Source organism: Propithecus coquereli, unplaced genomic scaffold (genome assembly GCF_000956105.1).
Source record: "Propithecus coquereli isolate 6110/MARCELLA unplaced genomic scaffold, Pcoq_1.0 Scaffold128, whole genome shotgun sequence".
NCBI lineage: Eukaryota > Metazoa > Chordata > Mammalia > Primates > Indriidae > Propithecus > Propithecus coquereli.
Window position 1 is genome coordinate 194,484 of NW_012136969.1, and position 20,819 is coordinate 215,302.

Sequence of the window (20,819 nt, forward strand, 5' to 3'; positions counted from 1 at the left end):
CGTTTTGGTTACATAATTTTCTTTTGTACAGTTTGAATCAAAGTTGTAAGTGTGCCCTCCACCCAGTTAGTGTGCATTGTACCCGTTAGGTGTGAATTTACCCATCGCTTCCTCCCTGCTCCCACCTACTTGATTTCCCTTGAGTTTTACTTTCATAAGTGTTGATCTGTTAGGTCCAATTTAGTGTTGAGTACATGTAGTGTTTGTTTTTCCATTCTTGCCATACTTCACTAAGAAGAATGGTCTCCAGTTCCATCCAGATTGTTATAAGAGATACTAGATCATCATTTTTTTAGGAACACAAAGCTCTTAAAGGCTGTAGCCAAAGTGTGAACCCAAGTCTGATTGACATCGGAGTTGATGGCCTCAACCATGAACAGGCCACCTGTGTGAAAAGAGGGGAAGAGGGCCATGGGGGGCATGAGGGAGCAGAGAGGGAGGATTTAACCGGGGCTGGGAAGGTGAGGCTCCCCAGGCTTGAGGGAGAAGGAGGAGCCTGCCCAGCAGGAGGGTGGGGAGCAGAGTGTCCCCAGAGATGGCAGAAAACATCCTGGGGGGAGTGTGAGGGAGATGGGAGAGGGGATGGGGAGTTCTGAGGCTGGAGAGGCACCCACAAGGGCCTTGTGATCAGGGCTGCATTTGAGGGGCCCTGGCTACTGGCTGCAGAAAGGCTGGAAGTGAGTAGGAGTGAGGAAGGGGTGCAAGGCAGAGGTGGAGAGCATCGTGGCCTGGACAATGTGTCAGCAGGGGCACATTCTGATCCCAGAGTTGAGTGGTGGTGGATGGGCAGGACTCAGGGTGCCCTGGAAGTGAAGGGCCTGGGTTATCTACATAGGTCAGCGCACCATTCAGGGAACGGTGTTTGAGGACCCACTGGGGCTAGGACAAGCGGAGCCGAGGAGGACCGGACCTGTCTTTTGGGAGTGGCAAATGCATTCCAATAACAGAAGGATTTGCCGGGGTCTCAGGCTCTGAGGTCCCAGCCTCCTGCCCCTGTGGCCTCAGGAAGCACTTAATTCGCTCCTCTGTGAAAGGGAAGTTGTAAAAGCAACTCGTAAGATCATGGCACCAATAAATGAGCTAACGTGTGCTCAGCTTTTGACCTAGTCCCTGGTGTGTAGTGAATCCTCAGTGAACACAGGCTCTGGTGGAGGCCCCACGAGAGCCTCTCAGGGCTTCCAGCCATTCCACAAGGGGGAAGGGCAGCTTCTGGGAGCAGAGCCCAGGGTTCCAGGGCATGTCACCTTGCCCTTGGTTAAGGAGCTCCAGCTGGTGCTGGCACAGATTCCTTCTCCTGAGCTGATATTTGGGGACTGTTCACTATGTACAGGGGTTGCATTTTTTAATATATGACACCTTTGATAAGCAAAAGACATTTCCATCGTGGACAATATTGAAATAATAGAACATATGCAAAAAGTAAAAAATAATCCGCAATTCTACTACATAGTCATAACCCCTATTTAATATTTTGATTTATCTTTAAGCTTTTTTCTATACATGAAAAGATAGGGATATACCAAAATTGGCTTCTTGCTATTTATACAATTTTATAAGCCATATAATCTGTAAAGATTCTTCAAAAACGCTGTTTTGATAGTTTCCCTCTCGTGGATGTGTTGCAGTTTTTACTTAAGCATTCCTTTCTGGAGGAACATTTAGTGGATTTCACTTCTCGTTATGACACCTGCCTGGGACACTCTGACTGCGTCCACAGGGTGTATCCTGAGAGCTAGAAACCTGGACCAGAACTTGAACCTTCTAAGGCTCTTTAAGGTTTCTAGGTGGGTTTTACAGACTTGGCCCCGCGTCTTTGGAACAGGAGCCTGTCCCTCTCCCAACTCCCTTATCCCACTCTGGGGTGCCAATTTTCTTTAGATGTTATTTATTTGATAGAAAAAAATATCCTTTAAATTTGTATTGATCTAGTTTCTGGTAAAACTTCACTTCTTTCCTGGTTTCATTTTTTCAGTGCTTAATCAATTTCTCAGATAATATACTTTGCTGAACATTTTCCTGATCACAATATGTATTTAGAAACAAAATCTCAGGACCTCTGGTTTTCTAGGTGGCAAAATCCAATTTGCAAACGGATCAATTAAATTCTTCTCTGGAACAGCTTCAGCGCAAGATAGAAACTTGTCGAGACTCAAAGGGCGATAAAACAGTAAGTGCTCAGTCGATTCTACCTGCGAATAATAAAGATGTGTCATGCTAGAATGGCGACCTTGAAATAAACTTACATGTGTGCGCAGGATTTCTGCAGCACAAGGGGTGTCCTGGAGCCTTCCTACTTAACCCCTGTTTTACTCAAAGGAATGAAAGAAGGAAGAGAAGAGGAACCAGCCACCGTCCCCCACTCTACCGCCCCTCAGGCAGGCATGTGGAGTGCAGGGATGGGGACCGGAGTCTGGCTTCCTCTGACCTCACTACCCCCAGGATGTCACCAGGTGTCCCTTGCTGTAATGGGAACTCAGCCTGGTGCATGACAGAAGCAGAGCTCTGCCCTCTCAACAACTGCTTTTGTTTGACTTTTCACTTGTTTCTTTTGATCCTAGCACAAACTGATTTTTTCTGTCTATACCATGAAAAGTCAGAATTGGAGCAGAGCTTGGGAGGGGCTTGGTTCGAAGTGCCTGCCAGGCTCCAGTCAGCAGAACAGTCTTTGTGCTTGTTTTCTGCCACGAGTACACATCTCTGTGCCCCATTCCACGTGTGCCTAGGCCACCCCGAGAAACTTTTCCTTAACAGCTCAGCCAGGCACTCCCAGAACCAGATGCCCCCACCTGAGGGTTCTGGGGTGGGAAGCCTCCTCCTCACCATCCTCTGTCCTTTCTCTTCCAATTCAGTGACGCTGAGTTGTGGTTCTATTACTAGCACTGAGAGGACATTTATTTTTCTTTCTTTATTGCTTTTAACATACGGTATTGCATGATTCTTGAGAAAAGTTCGAACATCCACAAAGCATCGAGTGCAGAATAAATGTCCCTCACACTATTCTCATTTTGGACTCTAAACCCTGACACGTACATTCATGCACGTGTTTCTGTGCATTCACTGAGATTACTTGCACTGCAGTGCAGATGTGCAGAGGAAGGGTGGTTCCTATATTTTGCCGGTGACTTACCTGGTCTTGCTTCTGAGCCTACTCACTGGGGAGCAGGGGAAAAATAAGGTTAATCTGCTGCGCCCCTTCACCAGGCCCTTTAGGGCAGGCTCTGCTGCTCCCGAGTAGAAATGTTTAGTATCTCACATTTCCTCGCTTCCCTCCCCCTGCTCTGTCCTCTCCTGTCAGGGTGTTGAGCAGGTGTCAGGGGCTTGCCCAGCCTGCTGGCCAGGTGAGGAACACGTGAGCGTGGTTGCGCAGGCGTTCCTGTGTTGATGGAGGAGGCTGCTTTGACAGTCTGCAAGCGATAGCAGTGCCTCACATATGTGATGAGGGAGAGGATCCTCACGTTGCTTCCCTGCGTACCTGTGGGGTGCTGCTCCAAGCTGGGGGAGGGGGCATGTTAGATGTTGCCATGGAGATGCCAGATTGCCCTCCTACACACCTTCACCACCTGGAGCAAATATTTCCTTCTAAACACAGAATGTTAGAGCCGGAGGAGAGCCTGGGGAATATTCTGTGTCCCCATCTTACAGATGAGGAGACTGAGCTGAGCAAGTTCGAGTCATTTGCCTGGAGTTGAACCTGTAGAACAGGAACAGAACTTCTGGTGTCCTCCTCAGTGAAGTGTGTGCTGGCTCAGTGTAGCCACCTAGGAGAGCCAGCCCAGCGTCCCCTCTCCCCTGGGCCCTCCCTGCTAGCGAGGGGCTGCCTTCGAGCCAGGAGGCATCCTTACCAGCTCAGCCCCCATTTCTGCAGTGCCGGTGCAATCCGCCTGCTCTCCTGCGGGCTGCTTCCTAGGCCTTCCTTCCTCCATGTCCTCACTAGGTAGTGACCACAGAAGAACTCCTTGGCTTTGTCCGAACTTGGAAAGAAAGACTGAGCCAGAGGATTCAGTACCTCAACTGCAGCCTGGACATGGTGTCTGTGACGCAAGTGGTCTTCGCGGTGAGGAGTGGGACGGGGCTGCAGGGAAGGGGTGAGCGATTGTCTGGGCTCCTCGGAGACCAGCAGGACTGTGCTGGACACCAGGCCCACTGAGATGCTGTGGACAGGTACAAGCGGAGTCGGATCTGGATTCTAATCCCCAATGGGCCACTTCCCTGGCACCACCATCAGCGCCCTCGACTCACCCCATCCACTGGCTCTCGGGCCGGCCCCACCTCTCAGCCCCTTCCTACCCACCTGCACCCAGGCTTCTCCCCATGCCACCCCCACCATCTCGTCCAGACCCGCTGCCTCCCACCCACCTGGCCACCCATGTCTTTGCACATCCCCCCTGGTCCCTTCCCTGAGCTGCAGGCATACCAAACGTCGGAGGTCTGACCATGTCACCCCCCTGCCCTCAGGTAAAGTCCAAACCCTTTAACTGGATACGCAGCAGCCTCGGTGGCCTGTCCTATATGCCTTTTCATCCCTCTCACCCTGCCAAAGACGTCACTTCCCCCAAGCCTTTTCCCACCCCCTGGTCGGGGTTGGGGTCTCCTGGCCCACGCGGCACCACCCACTTCCCCATGAGCACACAGACCACACAGCGAGGCCCCATGTAAGAGGCTGTCTGCCGGAGATGTGAGCCTGACAGGCAGAGCCTGTGTTACCCTCACCCCTGCCCACTCCTCACCCCGGGCTTTACCCACAGAGGCGCTCAGCCCACTTGCAGGGCCAGAGAGCTGAGGGCTGCAGAGACACAGCGCTGCCATGCCCTGCTCGCCCCGTTGAGCTGTGACCAGCCCTCTTTCTGCAGGGAGCCCCTGCCCACCACGCAGCCGGCACTCGGCCTCCATCCCCCTCTGTCAGCACGGCACCTGGCAGGGTGGAGGCCCCACGGGTCCAGCCTGGACCCTTCCCGCAAGGGGCTGACAGGCCACTGCTGAGATGAGACTCAGAATGAAACAGGAACCAGCCTGACTAAGCTCCTACAGTGGCCACAGATTCCACCCTTTCTCTAAGGTCCTGCTTTCAGGGAGTTGGCCACTTGCTCAGCCTGGCATTCTTACATTCCCTCGTCCATTTCGCCAAAAACGCTGCCTGGGCGCATTTGCAGGTCTCACTTCAATCTCGCAGATGATGCCGGAACTTTGTTTTCACAGTACTTGTCCAAATTTTGACCAAGCATTTATTGGTATAAGTGCAAGTTAAACATCTGCCTCTTTGACAAGACTGCAGGCTCTGTAAAGGGCAGAGATCACAGGTGACCTCTTGGCCCATGTCCCCAGAACACAGGCAGAGACTCGTGGAGAGCAGGTACTCGGGAAACGTTTTAAAGGCACGAATGAACAGACAAATGAATGAACAACCTTCTAAGGGAGACAGGACCTCTACCACTTTAAAAAGAGAGGACAGAGTCTCGAGGAGGTTGGCCAGCTTGCCTCTGGCCACACCATTTGGATGAAGAGGTGCTAGAGTGTGAACCCAGCCTGCTGCCTCCTCCACACCTGGGCTGGTCTCCACACACTCAGCCCTTCTCTCTGGCCTGCAGGACACCATCTTGACTGACCTGGAGGAGGAGAGTGACATCGTGGTATCTTCAGAAGTCCTTGAAGAGGAGTCCAAGGAGAACCCGATCACCCCTGAGTCCTTCGGCCTGCCGAGCCGCATGGGGAAGCCCATGATTGAAGACCCAGCCGTGGAGGTGGTCAAGAAGATCCTGCAGTGAGTGGCTCTAGGGTGCACACTGGGGCCCTGCCACCATGGCCCATGGCCTTGAACCTTCAGGGACTGGCTTGGGGGCCCCACACACTGGGGTCCCTCTGTGACCTTGATTGAGCAAGGGGCTTCCCACTCAGAGCCTCAGTTCCTCATCTGAAATGGGGCCCATGATGGGACTCCCAGGGACCAGCTGGGATGCTGCCCCCAGCCTGTCCTGAGCTGTCCTCATGGTCACTGTGGAAAAGCTCACATCCTTTCCTTTGGTTTTGTGCTTTCCAGCTCAAAATGGCCAGACCAGGGTGACAAAGATCGGTCCCAGACAGGTAGAGGCACAGAGGCCTGTGGTCTGGGGGCAGCAGTGGGGAAGCTGGTGGTGCTGTGTGGCCCCTCCTCACCTCCTATCCTCACTCTCATCCTGGCTCTTGTCACCCAAAGGCCTGAAGCGTCGGTACCGGCCAGAAAGCTCTGGGAAGAAGGCCATGCCCGATGCCAGCGCCACTTCTGCAGGGAGGTAGGGCACGGGGCTGCCAGGACGCCTCCCCAACTCCAGCTTCTCCCCCTAAAGGCAGGGGACAACCTGTTGCTTTCCCAGATACTGTCTCAGAGTGGGCCAGCTCCGATGCTGGCTTTCTTCGGGTTCGAGCTCATCCTGCAGAGGGACATGGCTCACATAGGCCTCCGGCCTCAAGAGCGTGACTGGGAGTTTGGTCCCAGTCTGGTGTCTCTCAGCCATGCTACCTCCCACACTCGTGGTTGTGGTTAGAAAGAAGGGCAGTTGGAGCCGTGGAGCAGATAGCTTTCCTGGGGTGCTGTCACGGAGCCGAGGAGTCTTGGGTCTTGGTGCTCTGCCCACTAAGGCGCATCAGGGTGGTTAGACTGTGGGAGGAGGCAAAGGCAGCCAAGTGAGAGGGGCAAAGCCTATAGCGGGCAGTCGGCCACCATCAAGGGCTTTCAGGAGAGCCTCCCGGGTGGGCAGAGGAGTGGGAAGCGTCCCCTTCCTCTGCAGCTGTGCCCTGGCTGGAGCTGTCGGCCTGGGGAGCTGGAGGTTACAGGGCATCCTATGCAGTGGGCTACGGGGGCATATTTGACCTCTCTGGTTGGTCCCAAATTGGAAATGAGTACGAAACTTAGGGAACTTGTCATTCATTAATCAAGTTCTGGTGCCTATTGTTACAGGAGATGTTGTTTAGCTTCCTGGGTGGTTGCTGGAGATAACACTCTGGCTCCCTGCGGTTCTGACTTCTGGCAGGCTGGCTTCCTGGGCTGCTTGTCCTGGATAAGGGGGCTGTGGTCTCCTGTGTAGGTTGCCGCAGGCTGTGGGTCAGAGTTCTATTTCGTACAGATGATCCAGCCATCAGCCGTGTCTACGTTCAGTCTCTAAGAGGTTATAACATGAAGTCCATGTCACTAGAATTGCCAGATAAAAGAGAGGGTGCCAGAGAGGGTGCTCAGCTAAATTGGACAACAGTTAATTTGTTAGTATAAGTATATCCCCAATATAGCATGGGACATACTTATACTAAAAATTATTCTTTGCTTATATGAAATTCAAGCTTAAATGGGTGTACTGTATTGTTATTCGATATACCTGTGACTCTTTGGGTCTTTTTCTTTGGGTCCTCACCCCAGGGAAGCAAGAATGCAAATTTCTGGGCCTGAGCACCTCTGCCCCTTGCCTTCTCTCAGCAGCCTTGGTTGGGTTTTAGTGGCAAAGGTTTCACCCCAGGATAGGTGTTCTTCACAGCTGTTGAGGAGGAGGTCATCGCGAAGGGCTCGGACCCAGAAATGGGAGTCAGGTTGCCCACGGGCGGGCCCAGCGCCTCCAGCAGCCCGGGCAGGGCTCCTGTAGGTTCAGACCTGCCTTCATCTGTCCCCAGCCTCCGGAGCACCGAGCCGCCTTTGTCCCACAGCTTCACAAAGCACTCCAAGCCCAATAGAATGGACCGGAAGTACCAGGTGCTTGGGGAGAAGCCTCCACCTCCTGCCGAGTAAGTGACAATGTCTTTTCCTTTAACTGCAGTTACCTTGTTGTTGCAGTCGGGGACAGCCAAATCTGACTCAGCTGAGGGGAAAAATAGAAAGACAAGGAAGGGGATGGGGAGGCCCGAGGTCATTTTGTCTCAGCCCATTTCATCTACCTTCGTTGAGAGTCTTTTTCACCAGAATTGCACAGTTTCCAAGCTAAGCATTTTGTGATGGCAGGGCAGCAGACTCTTTGAGGTTTTGGGTTTTTGGTAATTTTTTCCAATGCCCTCATCAATTTCTCTTTTCCTTTATTATAATTTCAGTGTTTAAAACCACAGCTGGTCCACATAGTGTGGCTTCATTTCAAACAAACAAACAAACAAGTAAAATCTCAAGTTCAGAAAAGGAAAAACCCTTGGAGAAAGTCAAGCTCCGCAAAGGAGCCCCCACTCCCCCCAGTCAGGAGCTCCCATATAGCGCGCCCTTCTCAGCAGCCCTTTCACCCGGCGGGGGGTCTCATCTCTGGGGATTGGGAATGGTGCAGAGAAGGGTGGCCGTTACTTTAGGCAGCCCAGACGTCACCCACAAGCCAGGGGCTAGACATTCCCTTGTCCACACACCAAGACATTCCTGCACCCTTGACATCTCGACCCTGTTTTTTATAGTTCTGATGCAGGAGGGTGTTTGGTTCTACCCAAAGTCCTGTTCGTTTGATTACTGTTTATAAGTGATCATTCTTTCTTCTTTCAACCAATCCTGAGGCACTGGCAGGCGTAGTCGCTGCCCTGGGGCAAGGGATTCCTTGGTGAATAAGAACAGACACATACACAGTCTGTGTCCTGTGCTAAAAGATAAAGTCAAGCACATTAAGATCTTAACGAGTTTATTTGAGCAGACATTAAGTCATGAATCAGGCAGTGCCAGACCCCAAGCAGGTCAGGGCTCCACCGAGGGGTAGACAGGAAAACTCTTATTAGTTGTTCACAGAAGCAAGACAAAGAAAAGATTTGCTTAGTTAAGTGGAAAGTCCCTCGTTGGCTATTCCTCACTGGTTAAACTTAGGTTTAATTTTCCTAGTAGCCATTCACTCTGAGCTGGGTTTGGGTTCGCTTATGTAGAAACCCCAGGCAGTGGAGCTGTTTCAGCCCAGTGGCCTCCCATTCAGTATTTTAAACATTTAGTGGACTTCACAGTCTGCTGGGAGCAAGGGAGGTTAAAACCAGCCAGCCACACGGCTCAATCCCGAATCCTGATTAGAGTGCTGTGGGGCTGAGGGCCACCCCAAAAGCATCAGAACCAGGAGGTAAGAAATTGGTGCTGGGCCAGGATCTGAGGAACAGCAGGAGCAAACACAACCAAGAAGAAAGTTAGCAGCTTTTATGGCGAGGAATCAGGGTGTGCAAAGGTCCTGGGGCAGTGATTACAGGAGTAACAGGGCAAAACAGAGCACTCAGAAAGTTCTGCTCATTTGGTTTTATTCACGCTGGTACGTCTAGACAAGGACACTCAGGGATCTGCCTGGTGTGTGTTACAGGGATTTTAAAGGGACCATCTTGACCCTCCTCTGGGAGAGCAACGAGCACCTGCTGACCGTCGCGGAGGTGAGGACCTCTGCCCACAGGTCCAGCTGCCTCTGCCCTCTGCAGCCTGCTGGTCTTGGCCACTAGGGGGAAATAAGGAAGAGAGGATTCCACCCCCAATGACCTTGGCTCCCCAACTTCTGTCTTCTCCTGTGGTGTTTTTTCTCCTAGAAACTAAACCTCATTCATTCATTATTCATTTAATTGGTCGCTGAGCATTTCTTGAATGCTGACGTGTCAGGAAGTGGGTATGCCAAGAGAAACAAGCCCAGCCTCTGTCCCTGAGTTGCCCAGTGCCCAGCCAGAGGCCAACAGACATGGTGGGGTACAGAGAGAGGGAGGGGTGGGGCTGTGGGAGGGGGGACCTGAGGGACCTCTCAGAGTCACTGCCCAGCGCCCTGTCCCCACACACCCTGCACAGTGGGGCTGGCGTGAGCTCCTGTCCACTTTCCACGGGGCTGTCTGCTTCCTCCAGGGCAAGGTCTCTGGCTCGTCCACCTCTGTGGCCCACGGCCCGTACCCAGCTTGGTGCTTCCTGGCACATTCCCAGCCTGGTGACTGATTTGAGATTCCATGGATTTGAGTCGTAAAGGATAAATAGGATTTTGCCATTCACTCACTTGAGAAATAACAAGGGCTGGCCATGGCATATGGAGGGAGGTGACAAGGGTAGCCAGGGAGGAAGAGCATCCCCAGCATAGGGGACGGTATACACAAAGGCTAGGAGGTGTGGGCTGGTGGATCCCAGGGGCAAGGGCCAGAGTCCCGCAGCAGGTCCTTGCCCCCACACAGTCAATCCTCTCTGGCAGGATTTTTACCGCAAAGAGAGGCAGCGCCCAATAACCAGGCCTGACTGCATGTATGAAACCTTCGACCAGTGTGCCGAGAACATCTGCAAGAAGATCCTGGAGTACCAGAGCCAGGCGGAGGAGTACCACAACTCCTGCCTCGTGGGTGTGTGTGGGAAGCTGGTGGCAGGGGTGGTGAGTGGGGTGGTGGAGCTCGGCCTTGGCCTTGTGGCCTGGCTCCTACCCTCCTGATTCGGAAGTCACTGGGGAGACAGAGGAGCCCCCCTGTGAAAAGCTGACCTCTTCACTTAGGCAAAAACAATGATCAGATTTAACTGAGGAAAAAAAACAATGCAAAAAAAGTTCACATTTCTTGAGAAATATGGTAATTTGTACCTCTAAAAATATTTTGTTCCTTCTATAGATATTTTTTACAGCTGTATTGAAGTATTTGCATGCCCCACAATTTAGCCGTGTAGCGTACAATTCAGTGGTTCTTGGTTTATTTGGAGTTGTGCAATCACCACCACCATCAGTTTTAGAAACCCCATCCTCCCATCCTCTCCCCAGCCCTAAGCAACCACTAATCTACATTCTGCCTCTATAGATTTCCTTATTCTGTGCTTTCATGTGAATGGTATCGTATAGTATGTGATCTTTTTTTTGTGACTGGTTTCTTTCATTTTGCATAATGTTCTTAAGGTTTATGCAAAAGTATTATTATGCATGCATAAACCTTATTTCTTTTTATCACTGAATAATATTCCATTGTATGGATCTACCACATTTTGCTGTGGTCTGCTGTGTTGTTTCAAAGGCTGCCTGCGGAGAAGTAGGAGAGATTAGGGGATAGTGTTACAGTCCAACCAGATTCATTGCCTGCTGCTCAAGAGGAAACCAATACACTGAGACAGCAGGTGTTACAACAGAGAAAGGGTTTAATATTGCAGGTGCCTGCAAAGAGATGGGAGGATGTTCTCAAAGCCATCTCTCCAAGAATTTGGGAGAAAGGGTTTTTAAAAACATTTGGTGGGCAAAGGGCTAGGCAATTGGGTCTGCTGATTGGCTGGGTTCAGAGTAGAACCACAAGGGTGAAGAAATTGTCTTCTTGCGCTGAGTCAGTTCCTGGGTGGGAGTCGCAAGTCCAGTTGTATCAGTTGCTTGGTATGGGCCACTGGTCTAGGTGGGTCAGCCAGCCTACTGGAATGCAGGGCCTGGAAGACATCTCAAAAACTAGCCCTAGGTTTCACAAGAGTGATGGTATCTCTGGGCGTAATGAAGAAAACTGAGAATATGACCATCAGCTATGTGACCCCTGAGTAGCAATTATAAGAAAGCAAGCTAGGAGACAATGGCTGGTTATATATGTATTTTACCTGTGCCTATGCCTTTGCAGAGTTCAGGCCCCCACCACAGTTCCCTCCTTGTGGCTCTTTATTAATTTTATAAAGGGTGGTTCCAATAGCAGACCTGGGGCCAGGACCCAACACTGCCATCTCCTAGCTGTGTGACTTTGGCCACATGATCTCAACTCCTTAGCCTTAGTTTCCTTGTCTGTATACTGGAGATAATAACACTCACCGTGGAAGCTTTTTTGAGGAGTAAGTCCCTTGCACAGACTTGGCATGTACAGGGAATAATCAATGGTAGCTTTCATTGCTATGGTTGTTGAATGACTGGAACGAAAACTACAAACAATGTTTTGTTTCTCTAGCTCAGAACTTTCCCAAGTGAGCTCTGTGGGAGCCCATCCTACGTGATCATCCTCAAGGGTTCCATGGTCAAATGGGTTTGGGAAGTGCTATAGATTGTGTCCCTCTGGTTGATTCATAATTCACATTAAGCATGACTTCCAGTTTTTCTGCAGTTTGGCAGGCCAGTATCCTGACCAACTCTCCCACCGAAGACACGTAATATGCTGGAGGAAATATTTTGTGATAAAATCTTTTAAATGCATTGATGAGATATCTGTAAAGTAAGAAACATGCAAAAGCCAAAAAATAAATGAAAATAGAAACTCTGAGTGATAACTTGAGTTTGAGCAGTAACTCTGGTTATTGCCCCAAGGGTAATTTGCTGACTTTCAGGTGAACTTGTGTCTCCATTTTCATGGCCTCCAGGGCATTGGGAATAGGAGACAAATCTACTGAATGCCCCAAGGTGGGAAGTCTAAAAGGAGATAAGCCACCTAAAGCTGGAACTCCACAGGGCTCCACCTGCCAAGTAAGGTGAATGAGACATAAACCAAGCTTCTCTCTCTCTCCCTCTAGCAACTAGAAGGAAACTGTCTTATCAAAAACCTTGGTACTGAGTGAAGGAAAAAGAAAAAGAAAAAAACTCCAGTGAGAATCCAGAATTATATGCCAGCCCTTGTGTGGTTTCTTTTTTTTTCTATATTTTATTTGCTACCTTATGTGGTTTCTAAACCTGAACTCACAGGTTATCTAAACATGAATTCAATTTTTTTTTTGTGGAGCATCCAAAGGACCTCAATATGATACCTTAGTTTAAAATGATCTTGTGTTAGTGGTGTCCAGTAGCTTGCTTATTGGAGACACTACAAATCATCTCTAGAAAAACCCACCTTCAACTCAGGCCTCAAGGGATTCCCACAAATAAAATGCCCAGAATAAAAGCTCACAGTAATAAACCAACAATAACAACAACAATAAATACCCACAAGCACAAGGAAACAAAACAGCTTGAGTAAGGTGCAACAGAATGAGACCAGTGAAGCTTTCAGATATTAAAAGTATCAGACACAGAATATAAAATAATACACTTATAGTTAAATAAAAGATGGAATTGAAAACATGAGTAGGGAGCAAGAGACTATTAAAATGACCAAGTAGATGTGAAAGAGAATTAAACAGAACTTCTATAAAAGAAAAATTAAGAGTTGAAATTTTAAAACTGTGAATGACTTTACTACTGGGTTATACACAGCTGAAAGTGGAATTGGTGGACTGGAAGGCAGATCCAAAGAAAATATCCAGAATATAATACAGAAAGTCAAAGAGATGAAAATGTGGGAGAGAGGTGAAGAGATGTGGATGAAAGAGTATGTCTCATATATGGCTGTTTGAAGGTACAAAGACAGAGGGAGGAGACTAGAGTCAAGGCAATAGTTGAAGAGATAATGGATGAAAACCTTCTAGAAATGCTGAAAGACACAATGCATTTTAAAGGAGCTGAAAAGTCTGCAAAATATAGAAGAGAAGCCCTTTGAACTTGTTTAAGCCAGTATTTCCTATACTGGTTTGACCACAGGACCCCTTTTGATGGAATAGCTATTACCACATTGGAGACCAAGGTTTTCTCTTTGGGAAACTGCTTTTGATCTTTTTGGGTGAGATCACCTCAGCAACTTGATTCTAACCTGTTCCCTCCCTTGGCTCCTGTCCTCAATTCCTGCAGAATTACGGGCCCAGATGAGGAGATTTGAGGAGCTGCTGCCCCAAGTGTGTTGGCTGGTGATGGAGAATTTCAAGGAGCACCACTGGAAAAAATTTTGCACCTCTGTGAAAGAGATCCGAGGACAGTTTGAGGAGCAGCAGAAGCAGCTGGAGAAAAGAAAGGTGGGGGGATCCCAGCCCTTCCACTACAGGACCAGGGGTCCTGGGAGTTCAGAAATGAAGGCAGGTCATGGGCAGAGCCAAATCCAAGGGAAGGAGATAAGCCAGGCTTGGGATTATCAGATGGGGGCTGAGGGCCAGGAGACATTGGTGAAATAAGAACTGAGCCAATAACTTTTTCACGGAAGGCGCTCAGTGAACTCCCTGTTGGATTTAATGGGTGGTCTGCTGGGTTCAGTGGGGATATAGTCATTGGGATTGTCCACACTGGTCCCTGGAGCTGTGGACGGGGATGCTCCTGATTTCATCGGACTAAAGACCCAGTTGTGCTGGGCAGATGCTCAGCCTGCCCTCTTCTGAGCCCTCCAAGTCAGCTCCAGCCATGCCCCTGGCTTGCCCTCTCTGCCACTCCTCTGCCCACCATGGCCTCCCACACATCTGGGTCAGAGGACACATCAGTCTGGCCATGGTCATAATTGACAAAGGACATAGGCCAGTGATTTTTTGGTCCTGACCTCAAGACTGGGTTGAAATCTCTGCTGAATTCTTGATTGTTGGATTGAAGGATGAAAATGCCCAGAAGCTCCATCCAAGTCTTGGACACCCCACACATTTCCAAGAAATGGAGTCTCTACACTTAGCAGAAGAGAAAAGACAGGAAGAGCTGGACAACGTGATTAGGATAAACAAGGAGAAGCTGGAGGTCAGTGGTGCCATTGAGTCCCCAGCCCAGCACCCTCCAGAAAGATGGCCCCAGTGGACAGCCACTGACTGCACTGTGTGCAGCCTTTGGTTGGCACCTTGGCCAAAGTAGGCATGAAAGTTGGGGGTTCTGTAGGTGAAAATGGTCATTATTGGATGTTCTAACTTGTATCCTCTTTGATTTCTAAATTACTTAATTACAGAATTACTAGTGATGACTTTTTTTTCACGATCCATGTTTAGTTGTATTTCTTCTTCTGTGAGTTGTCTGTGTGTGTCCCTCGGCCATTTCTGAATCATTTCTTATCTTCAAGCCAATTGCCTCTTGGGAGAGGCCTCCTGGCTGAGGACCAGATGCCAGTTAGCTCAGACACAACTGACACACAGCTTTGGTCTGGGCTCAGCAGCCGGCTCCTCACATCCTCCCAGCGGAGTCCCCGCAGCCCCTCTGCCAGCCGGCCTTGGAGGGAAGTTCCTCTCCCTGCAGGTCTGTGCTCACCATGTTTCTTCCAGGAATTAACCTGGAAGAACGGCCGGTGTTTCATAGCCAGCTTGGCCACCTTCACCGAGAAGTTCCTGGTACAGTTGGATGAAGTGGTCACCATCGATGATGTCCAGGTTGCAAGTAAGTGGCACCACCAGCCTCGTGACCTGGCCCCAGAGGGTGGTGAGGCATAGGTTGGGTGGGGAGGGTTCTGCTTTCCTCAACTCTACCAGAGTGAAAACAGGTTCTCTACTGAGGGGACTCATGAATTTGTATTTGTTTGTTTTCATTAAAAATAATTTTTTCATTAAAAAAGACAAATGCCAGATGGGTCAAAGGTTACGTGAAGATGAAACTCTAAAAGTAAATATTTTCATACTCTTGGTGTTAGGGACACCTTTTCTAAGTATGACGTGAGAGCCAGGAGCCAAAAAGTAAATGGCTGGCACTTCTCTGTAGCCAAAACAAAAACAGAAAATTGTCCAAGGATGGAAAGACAAACCACAAGCTGGGAAAGTATTCTTCACAACCTATAGGTCAGAGAAAGAATGAATATCCCTGTGGGACAAAACACTCTCACTGGTCGAATTTTTAAAGAGACAAAAGACACATTCACACACTTCAGAAGAGAAGCAATGAATATGGCCAGTAGCTAGCTATGAAAGATGCTCGACCTCACTGACAATGAAAAACACAAATGTAAACATTATTCAGATATTATTTTCACCAATAGCCTGGCAAAGTTTTTAAGTTTGGTGACAACAAACCCTGGTGAGAGTGTCAGGAAACAGAGACACCACAGGGACTCTTGATGGGAATGTATATGGATACTCTCTCTTGGAGAACCATTTGTCAGTCCTGTCAACATTCTGAATGTGTATACCTTTGTTCTATTTAATAGCATTCTAATTCTAGGAATTTATCTAGCAGAAACATACTTGACACTTTTTCAAAGCTATACGTTCAGGCTGGGTGTAGTGGCTCACACCTGTAATCCTAGCACTTTGGGAGGCTGAGGCAGGAGGATTGCTTGAGGCCAGGAATTTGAGACCAGCCAGAGCAAGAATGAGACCCCGTCTCTTACTAAAAATATAAAAATTAGCTGGGCATGGTGGTGCGTGCCTGTAGTTCCAGCTACTTGGGAGGCTGAGGCAGGAGGATTGCTCGAGCCCAGTTTGAAGTTATGGGGGGCTAAGATGACACCACGGGGGCTGTGATGACACCTGGGGCATTCGAGCCCCACTCAGCAGAGTGAGACCCTGTCTCAAAAAACAAAAATAAAAAGATGATAAATGTTCAATAGTATTCATCACAGCACTGTTTGAAATGGCAAAGAATTGGACACAGCACTAATATCCCTATGTAGGGGATTAGATACATGAATGACAGCGCAGACGCACAAGTGGACACTGCAGATCTGTCACAGAGAGGGTGGCAGCCTGCAGGTGCGACATGGAAAGACATGAAGGAGGACGGTTATGTGAAAAAGACAAATTGACACACAGAACATGTCTATGATCTCACGTTTAAAAAAAGCACATACGTGTTATCAACATCATACTCACGTGTTTAAATGAATCTGTGTGAGAGACGGTCAGAGACAGAGACATGGAGAATGAGAGACAGAGCCTGAGAGATAAGTACCAAACGGCTCATGATCACCGCTGCCAGGTGGCATTGTGAAAGAGCTCTAAAATCTTTTTTTTCCACCATTAGGTGATGTCTACATTTTTTATAATGTGCATATTACTTTTATAACTATAAGAAGATGAAAATCATATATTAAATGTTATCCATTTATCACTAACGTAATGAAAATACATTCTTTTTATTTTTAAAGATTTTTATTACAAAAACAATAAGTGTTCATTGTAGTACAAAAAGGAGCTCGATATGAACCGAGAAGGAAGGGAAGAACACGCTGCTTCCATGCAGAAATCATGCCCTTCGCACCCGCTGTTCTTAGTTCCACTCCTGTCCGTTTGGGCACAGGCCTGCGCGTGTGTCGAGGCAGGTGGGGAGGATTTTAGGGCCCGTGCACTTTTGTGACCTGACTTCCCTGCAGGTGGAACTTGGCCTGGCCAGTAACGCTCTTCTTGAGCACTTGCAGCTCGTGCAAACCATGATTTACTAAGCATCACAATTTGCCGATTAGCCCCCTGCGATCAAACACTGGGCCATTTCCCGTTTCCACTCCCGTAACTGTGCTGAAGAGAATCTCTGCATCCATACCTCTCTATTGTGGGGTGACAGACTCCTAGAGGTGCAGTTTCTGGGTCAAAATGTACACACATTTTGAGATGCTGGCCACTTTCCAATTTGGGAGGTCTCTGTCGAGGGTGAGCCTCGTTTGGGAAAGCAGGGCCTGCAGAGACACTGAGGCTGAGACCCCAGCGAGAACGGGCAGATGGGCTGTGATCGGAGCAGATCATAGTGGTTTGCAGGGAGCGCCAGGCCGGGAAGACCCTGCACCAGGCCCTTGGAGGCTCGTGAGCCAAGGCCCTGCCATTCACAGGCTCTCACTCCCTGCCGAGTCCCTTTCTTCCCAGTCAAGAAAGCACATCGAAGGTTGGACATTTGAGGGACAACCCTGAATGTGTTTGTCCCAAGGGAAGTTCTTAGTTCAGAACCTATATGTGCCAGCATGAGCCAAAGAAGGGTCCACAAAAGCACATTTGGGGACTCACAGAAGCTGCAGGAAGGTCAGAGCATCAAGCTCAGGGATTTGGAGCTGGGAATAGCACCCAAATCACTTCTCAGATTCCCCAAGCAAAGACCCCCTTCCCCTGCCACTGCCCCCAGCTGCGTAGCTGGCACATTCAGCTTCTCTGTGGAGGGGGCTCTGCTGGCCACTGGACACTGCAGGTGGGGAGGAGGGGTGCGAGCCCTCAGATCTCTAAATGGAACATGACAGGGAAGTCCCAGGATCTTAGGCTGTCGGTGAGGCCGCCGTCAGTAACCTGTCTCTTGCCTGCCAGGGATGGAGCCCCCCAAGCAGAAAATGTCAATCCTCATACGAAGGAAACTCGCTGGGCTGCCCCTGGAGGAAGAGAGTGAGAAGCCCCTGATTGAACGTGGGAGCAGGTGAGCGCCAGGGGCCCACAGGCTGCCATGAGTGGCTCTATCTGTGGGGGCAGGGCAGTGTAATGGTTAGGGGCTCGGGCTCTGAAGTCAGACAGACCCGGTAACCAGGGAGAGGCATGTGTTCTGGGCCTCAGTTCCTCATCTGTGCAATGGGCGTAGCAGTCTACCATACACGATTTTATAGAGGGAAAGTTAAATGAGGTTTGTACACGGAGTGCCCCAGGCATATACCAAGAGCTCAACAGCTATTGGTTCACGTGATAAGGACCCACCAAAGGGGCCCACGGTGAAAGGGAGGTCTATCTCAGTGGGGGACACATTCCTCGGTCACTGCGGGCACTGTGACCCATTCCAGCTATCTCTTAGACATGAAGAGAGTTGTCAGAGTGCCTGTCTCCTGCACCCCAAGAACGTGGCCCTGCAAGAAGCAGCCGAGCAGTGATTTGCCCGGCTATGTTCTCAGAAGTGGTCTTCACAGCATAATAGGAAAAATGGGCCAGAAATGGCGGCCACCACCTGGCTGGCAGGTTGCTGAGGAAACTGAAGCCCAGGAAAAGGGAAACAACTTGAAGGGTGGCTCCCCCTTCCCCACACAGAACCCAAAACTACCTGCACACAATGACTAAAACGGTATGGAAATACAACACAGAACTTTAAAAAGTGTAGCATCAAATGCTCAGTAGGATTTTTCCTTTTCATTAAGGTGTTTAAAGCCGGGGGCCATTGGGCCCACAGCACAGCCGCCCCCACCAAAAAAAAAAAAAAAGTTTAAAGCCATGAGCCTTGATAATTGTTTTAAAGAAATGCTCAGCTTCTCCAGCACAGGTGGTAGGTGAACTATGAATGATGGAGACAAGCCCATGGGGCTTTCACATACATGTTTGTCTGTAGGAAGTGGCCAGGAATCAAACCCACCGAAGTCACCATTCAAAACAAGATTCTTCTCCAGAAAACAGCGTCAATATTCACCAGCAAAACAACCCTGGGCCACCTGGCGGCCGTAGAAGCCCGAGATGCTGTGTACCTGGTGAGACAGGGAGGGGTGGGCATGTCCCAGGGAGCACAGCTCAGTTTGGCTGCCTCGGGAAGCGGGGAGCTGCCCATCACCGGGCACCCTGACATTTGGCCCACGTGGCAGACAACATGTCATTGCACCCCAGAGCAGCAGGTCTCAACTCTCGGGACATAAGGATGTGTTGTGGGTCATGGCCATCCCACTGCTGGCGTGGGTCTGAAGTGTTATCCCGGTGCTGTGGGAGCCCAGCCGAGGGACGCCACACCCAGACAGGGTGGAGAAAGGCTTTCTGGAGGAACAGTAGGCAGAGCTAGGGAACATCGTTGACAGGCACAGAAGCGATGGTGCAAAGGGTTCCCTGTGGGGGACAGAGTAGCAGGAGCAGGGACAGTTCCTGAGTACTTGCTGGTAGCTTCTGTTCTTGACATGAGGCATCAAGCTGAGTCCTCCTAACAACACCACGAGGAGGTAGAATTATTATCCCCATTTCTCTGATGAGGACACTGAGGCCCTTTATGCCACTATAGGGTGGGAGAGCCAGGATTTGATCCCAGTGCTGTTAGAGCCCCTTGGGCCTGGCCTTATGAGGAGACTGCACCCAGATGCCACCCGGGGGACCTCTTAGCTCTGAAGATCCATGGACCTTTGGTCCTGGTGCCCAGAGAGAAACCTTGTCCTTCCCAGAGGTCAGCTGGTCCCACTATTGGGAGAAGCCAAACTGCCCAGGATGGGCCCTTGTCCAGCTGCCCCTCCAAGCCCCAGGCAGAGGGAGCAGCTCTGCCCGCTGAGTGCAGTGAGGGTGAGAGGCCTGGAGGGCTCAGCCTGCCAAGGAACCGGGACCCCTGAGCCCCAGGCAGGCTGCAGTGCGGGACAGAGTTTAGAAAGGAGTCCAGAGTCCAGAGTCAGATGGACATAGGTCCTAGTTCCTGTTCAGCCTCTTTCTAGCTGAGTGACCCCAGGCAGGGCTCTGAGCCTCAGTTTCCCCAATTGTAAAATGAGCTGTGGGGAAAATCACATGAGAAATGGCTTATAGAACTCTTGCCAGTGCCTGGAATGGGTTAAAAGCCACCCGTCAGCGGGCTCCAGCGTTCCCCTAGCGCAGAGAGTCCAGAAGTCCCTCCTCACGTGGCCCCGTCCTGCTGCCTTCCTCCCTGCCTTCCAGAAATACTTAGCATCGTTTGAGGAGGAGCTGAAGAGGATCCAGGATGACAACACGTGTCAGGTGAAGGAAGCGCGGCGCTGGAAGGACAGCTGGAAGCAGTCCCTGCGCACCATCCAGGGCCTCTACGTGTGACGCCCTCCACCCACCCCGAATAAATGCTCGTTTCATGTGGGCTCCTTCTCTCTCTATCTAGCTACGCACCATCTATCCCTCTCTTCCTCCCTTCTTCCATCTGTGCCAAGCACCGTAGCTTCATCAGTGGCCAGGACATGGCGTCGTCCCTGCCTACGTGGGGCTCACTCGCAATGAGGAAGACACATGTGAAGGGTGGAGGGATCCGTGTGCTTAGGACGGATGGTGAGGACAGGAATCAGTTACCTAAAATAGACACCAGAACTTCAAAGGAAATAAGTTCCAAACGGCACGCTTGGCATTTCATGCTGAAAATGAAATAATAGTTACGGGACACGGATGGAACTGGAGAACGTTACGTTAAAGTGCAATAAGCCAAGCACAGAAAGACAAAGCTCACATATTCTCACTCACAGGTGGGAGCTAAATATTAAAAACAATTCATCTCATGGAGACAGAGAGTAGAATGACGGTTACCAGAGGCTGGGAAGGGTGGCAGGGAGCAGGGGATAAAGTGGGGATGGTTAATGGGTGCAAAAGTATGGTTAGATAGTTAGATAGAATGAACAATATTTGA

General features: G+C 49.9%; 1 protein-coding gene across 1 annotated transcript in view; it reads left to right on the forward strand.

The window, feature by feature from the left end:
- The window catches only part of CCDC180 (coiled-coil domain containing 180), a 61,006-nt gene extending 40,764 nt beyond the window's left edge, over window positions 1-20,242 (forward strand). Inside the window, 13 exon segments of the mRNA XM_012638259.1 lie at window positions 2,069-2,167; window positions 3,935-4,054; window positions 5,586-5,758; window positions 6,075-6,266; window positions 7,666-7,743; window positions 9,255-9,321; window positions 10,110-10,254; window positions 13,506-13,666; window positions 14,229-14,366; window positions 14,879-14,990; window positions 17,828-17,933; window positions 18,825-18,960; window positions 20,111-20,242. Coding sequence (XP_012493713.1) covers window positions 2,069-2,167; window positions 3,935-4,054; window positions 5,586-5,758; window positions 6,075-6,266; window positions 7,666-7,743; window positions 9,255-9,321; window positions 10,110-10,254; window positions 13,506-13,666; window positions 14,229-14,366; window positions 14,879-14,990; window positions 17,828-17,933; window positions 18,825-18,960; window positions 20,111-20,242 — 1,659 coding nt within the window.
- Window positions 20,243-20,819: the final 577 nt, after the last annotated feature.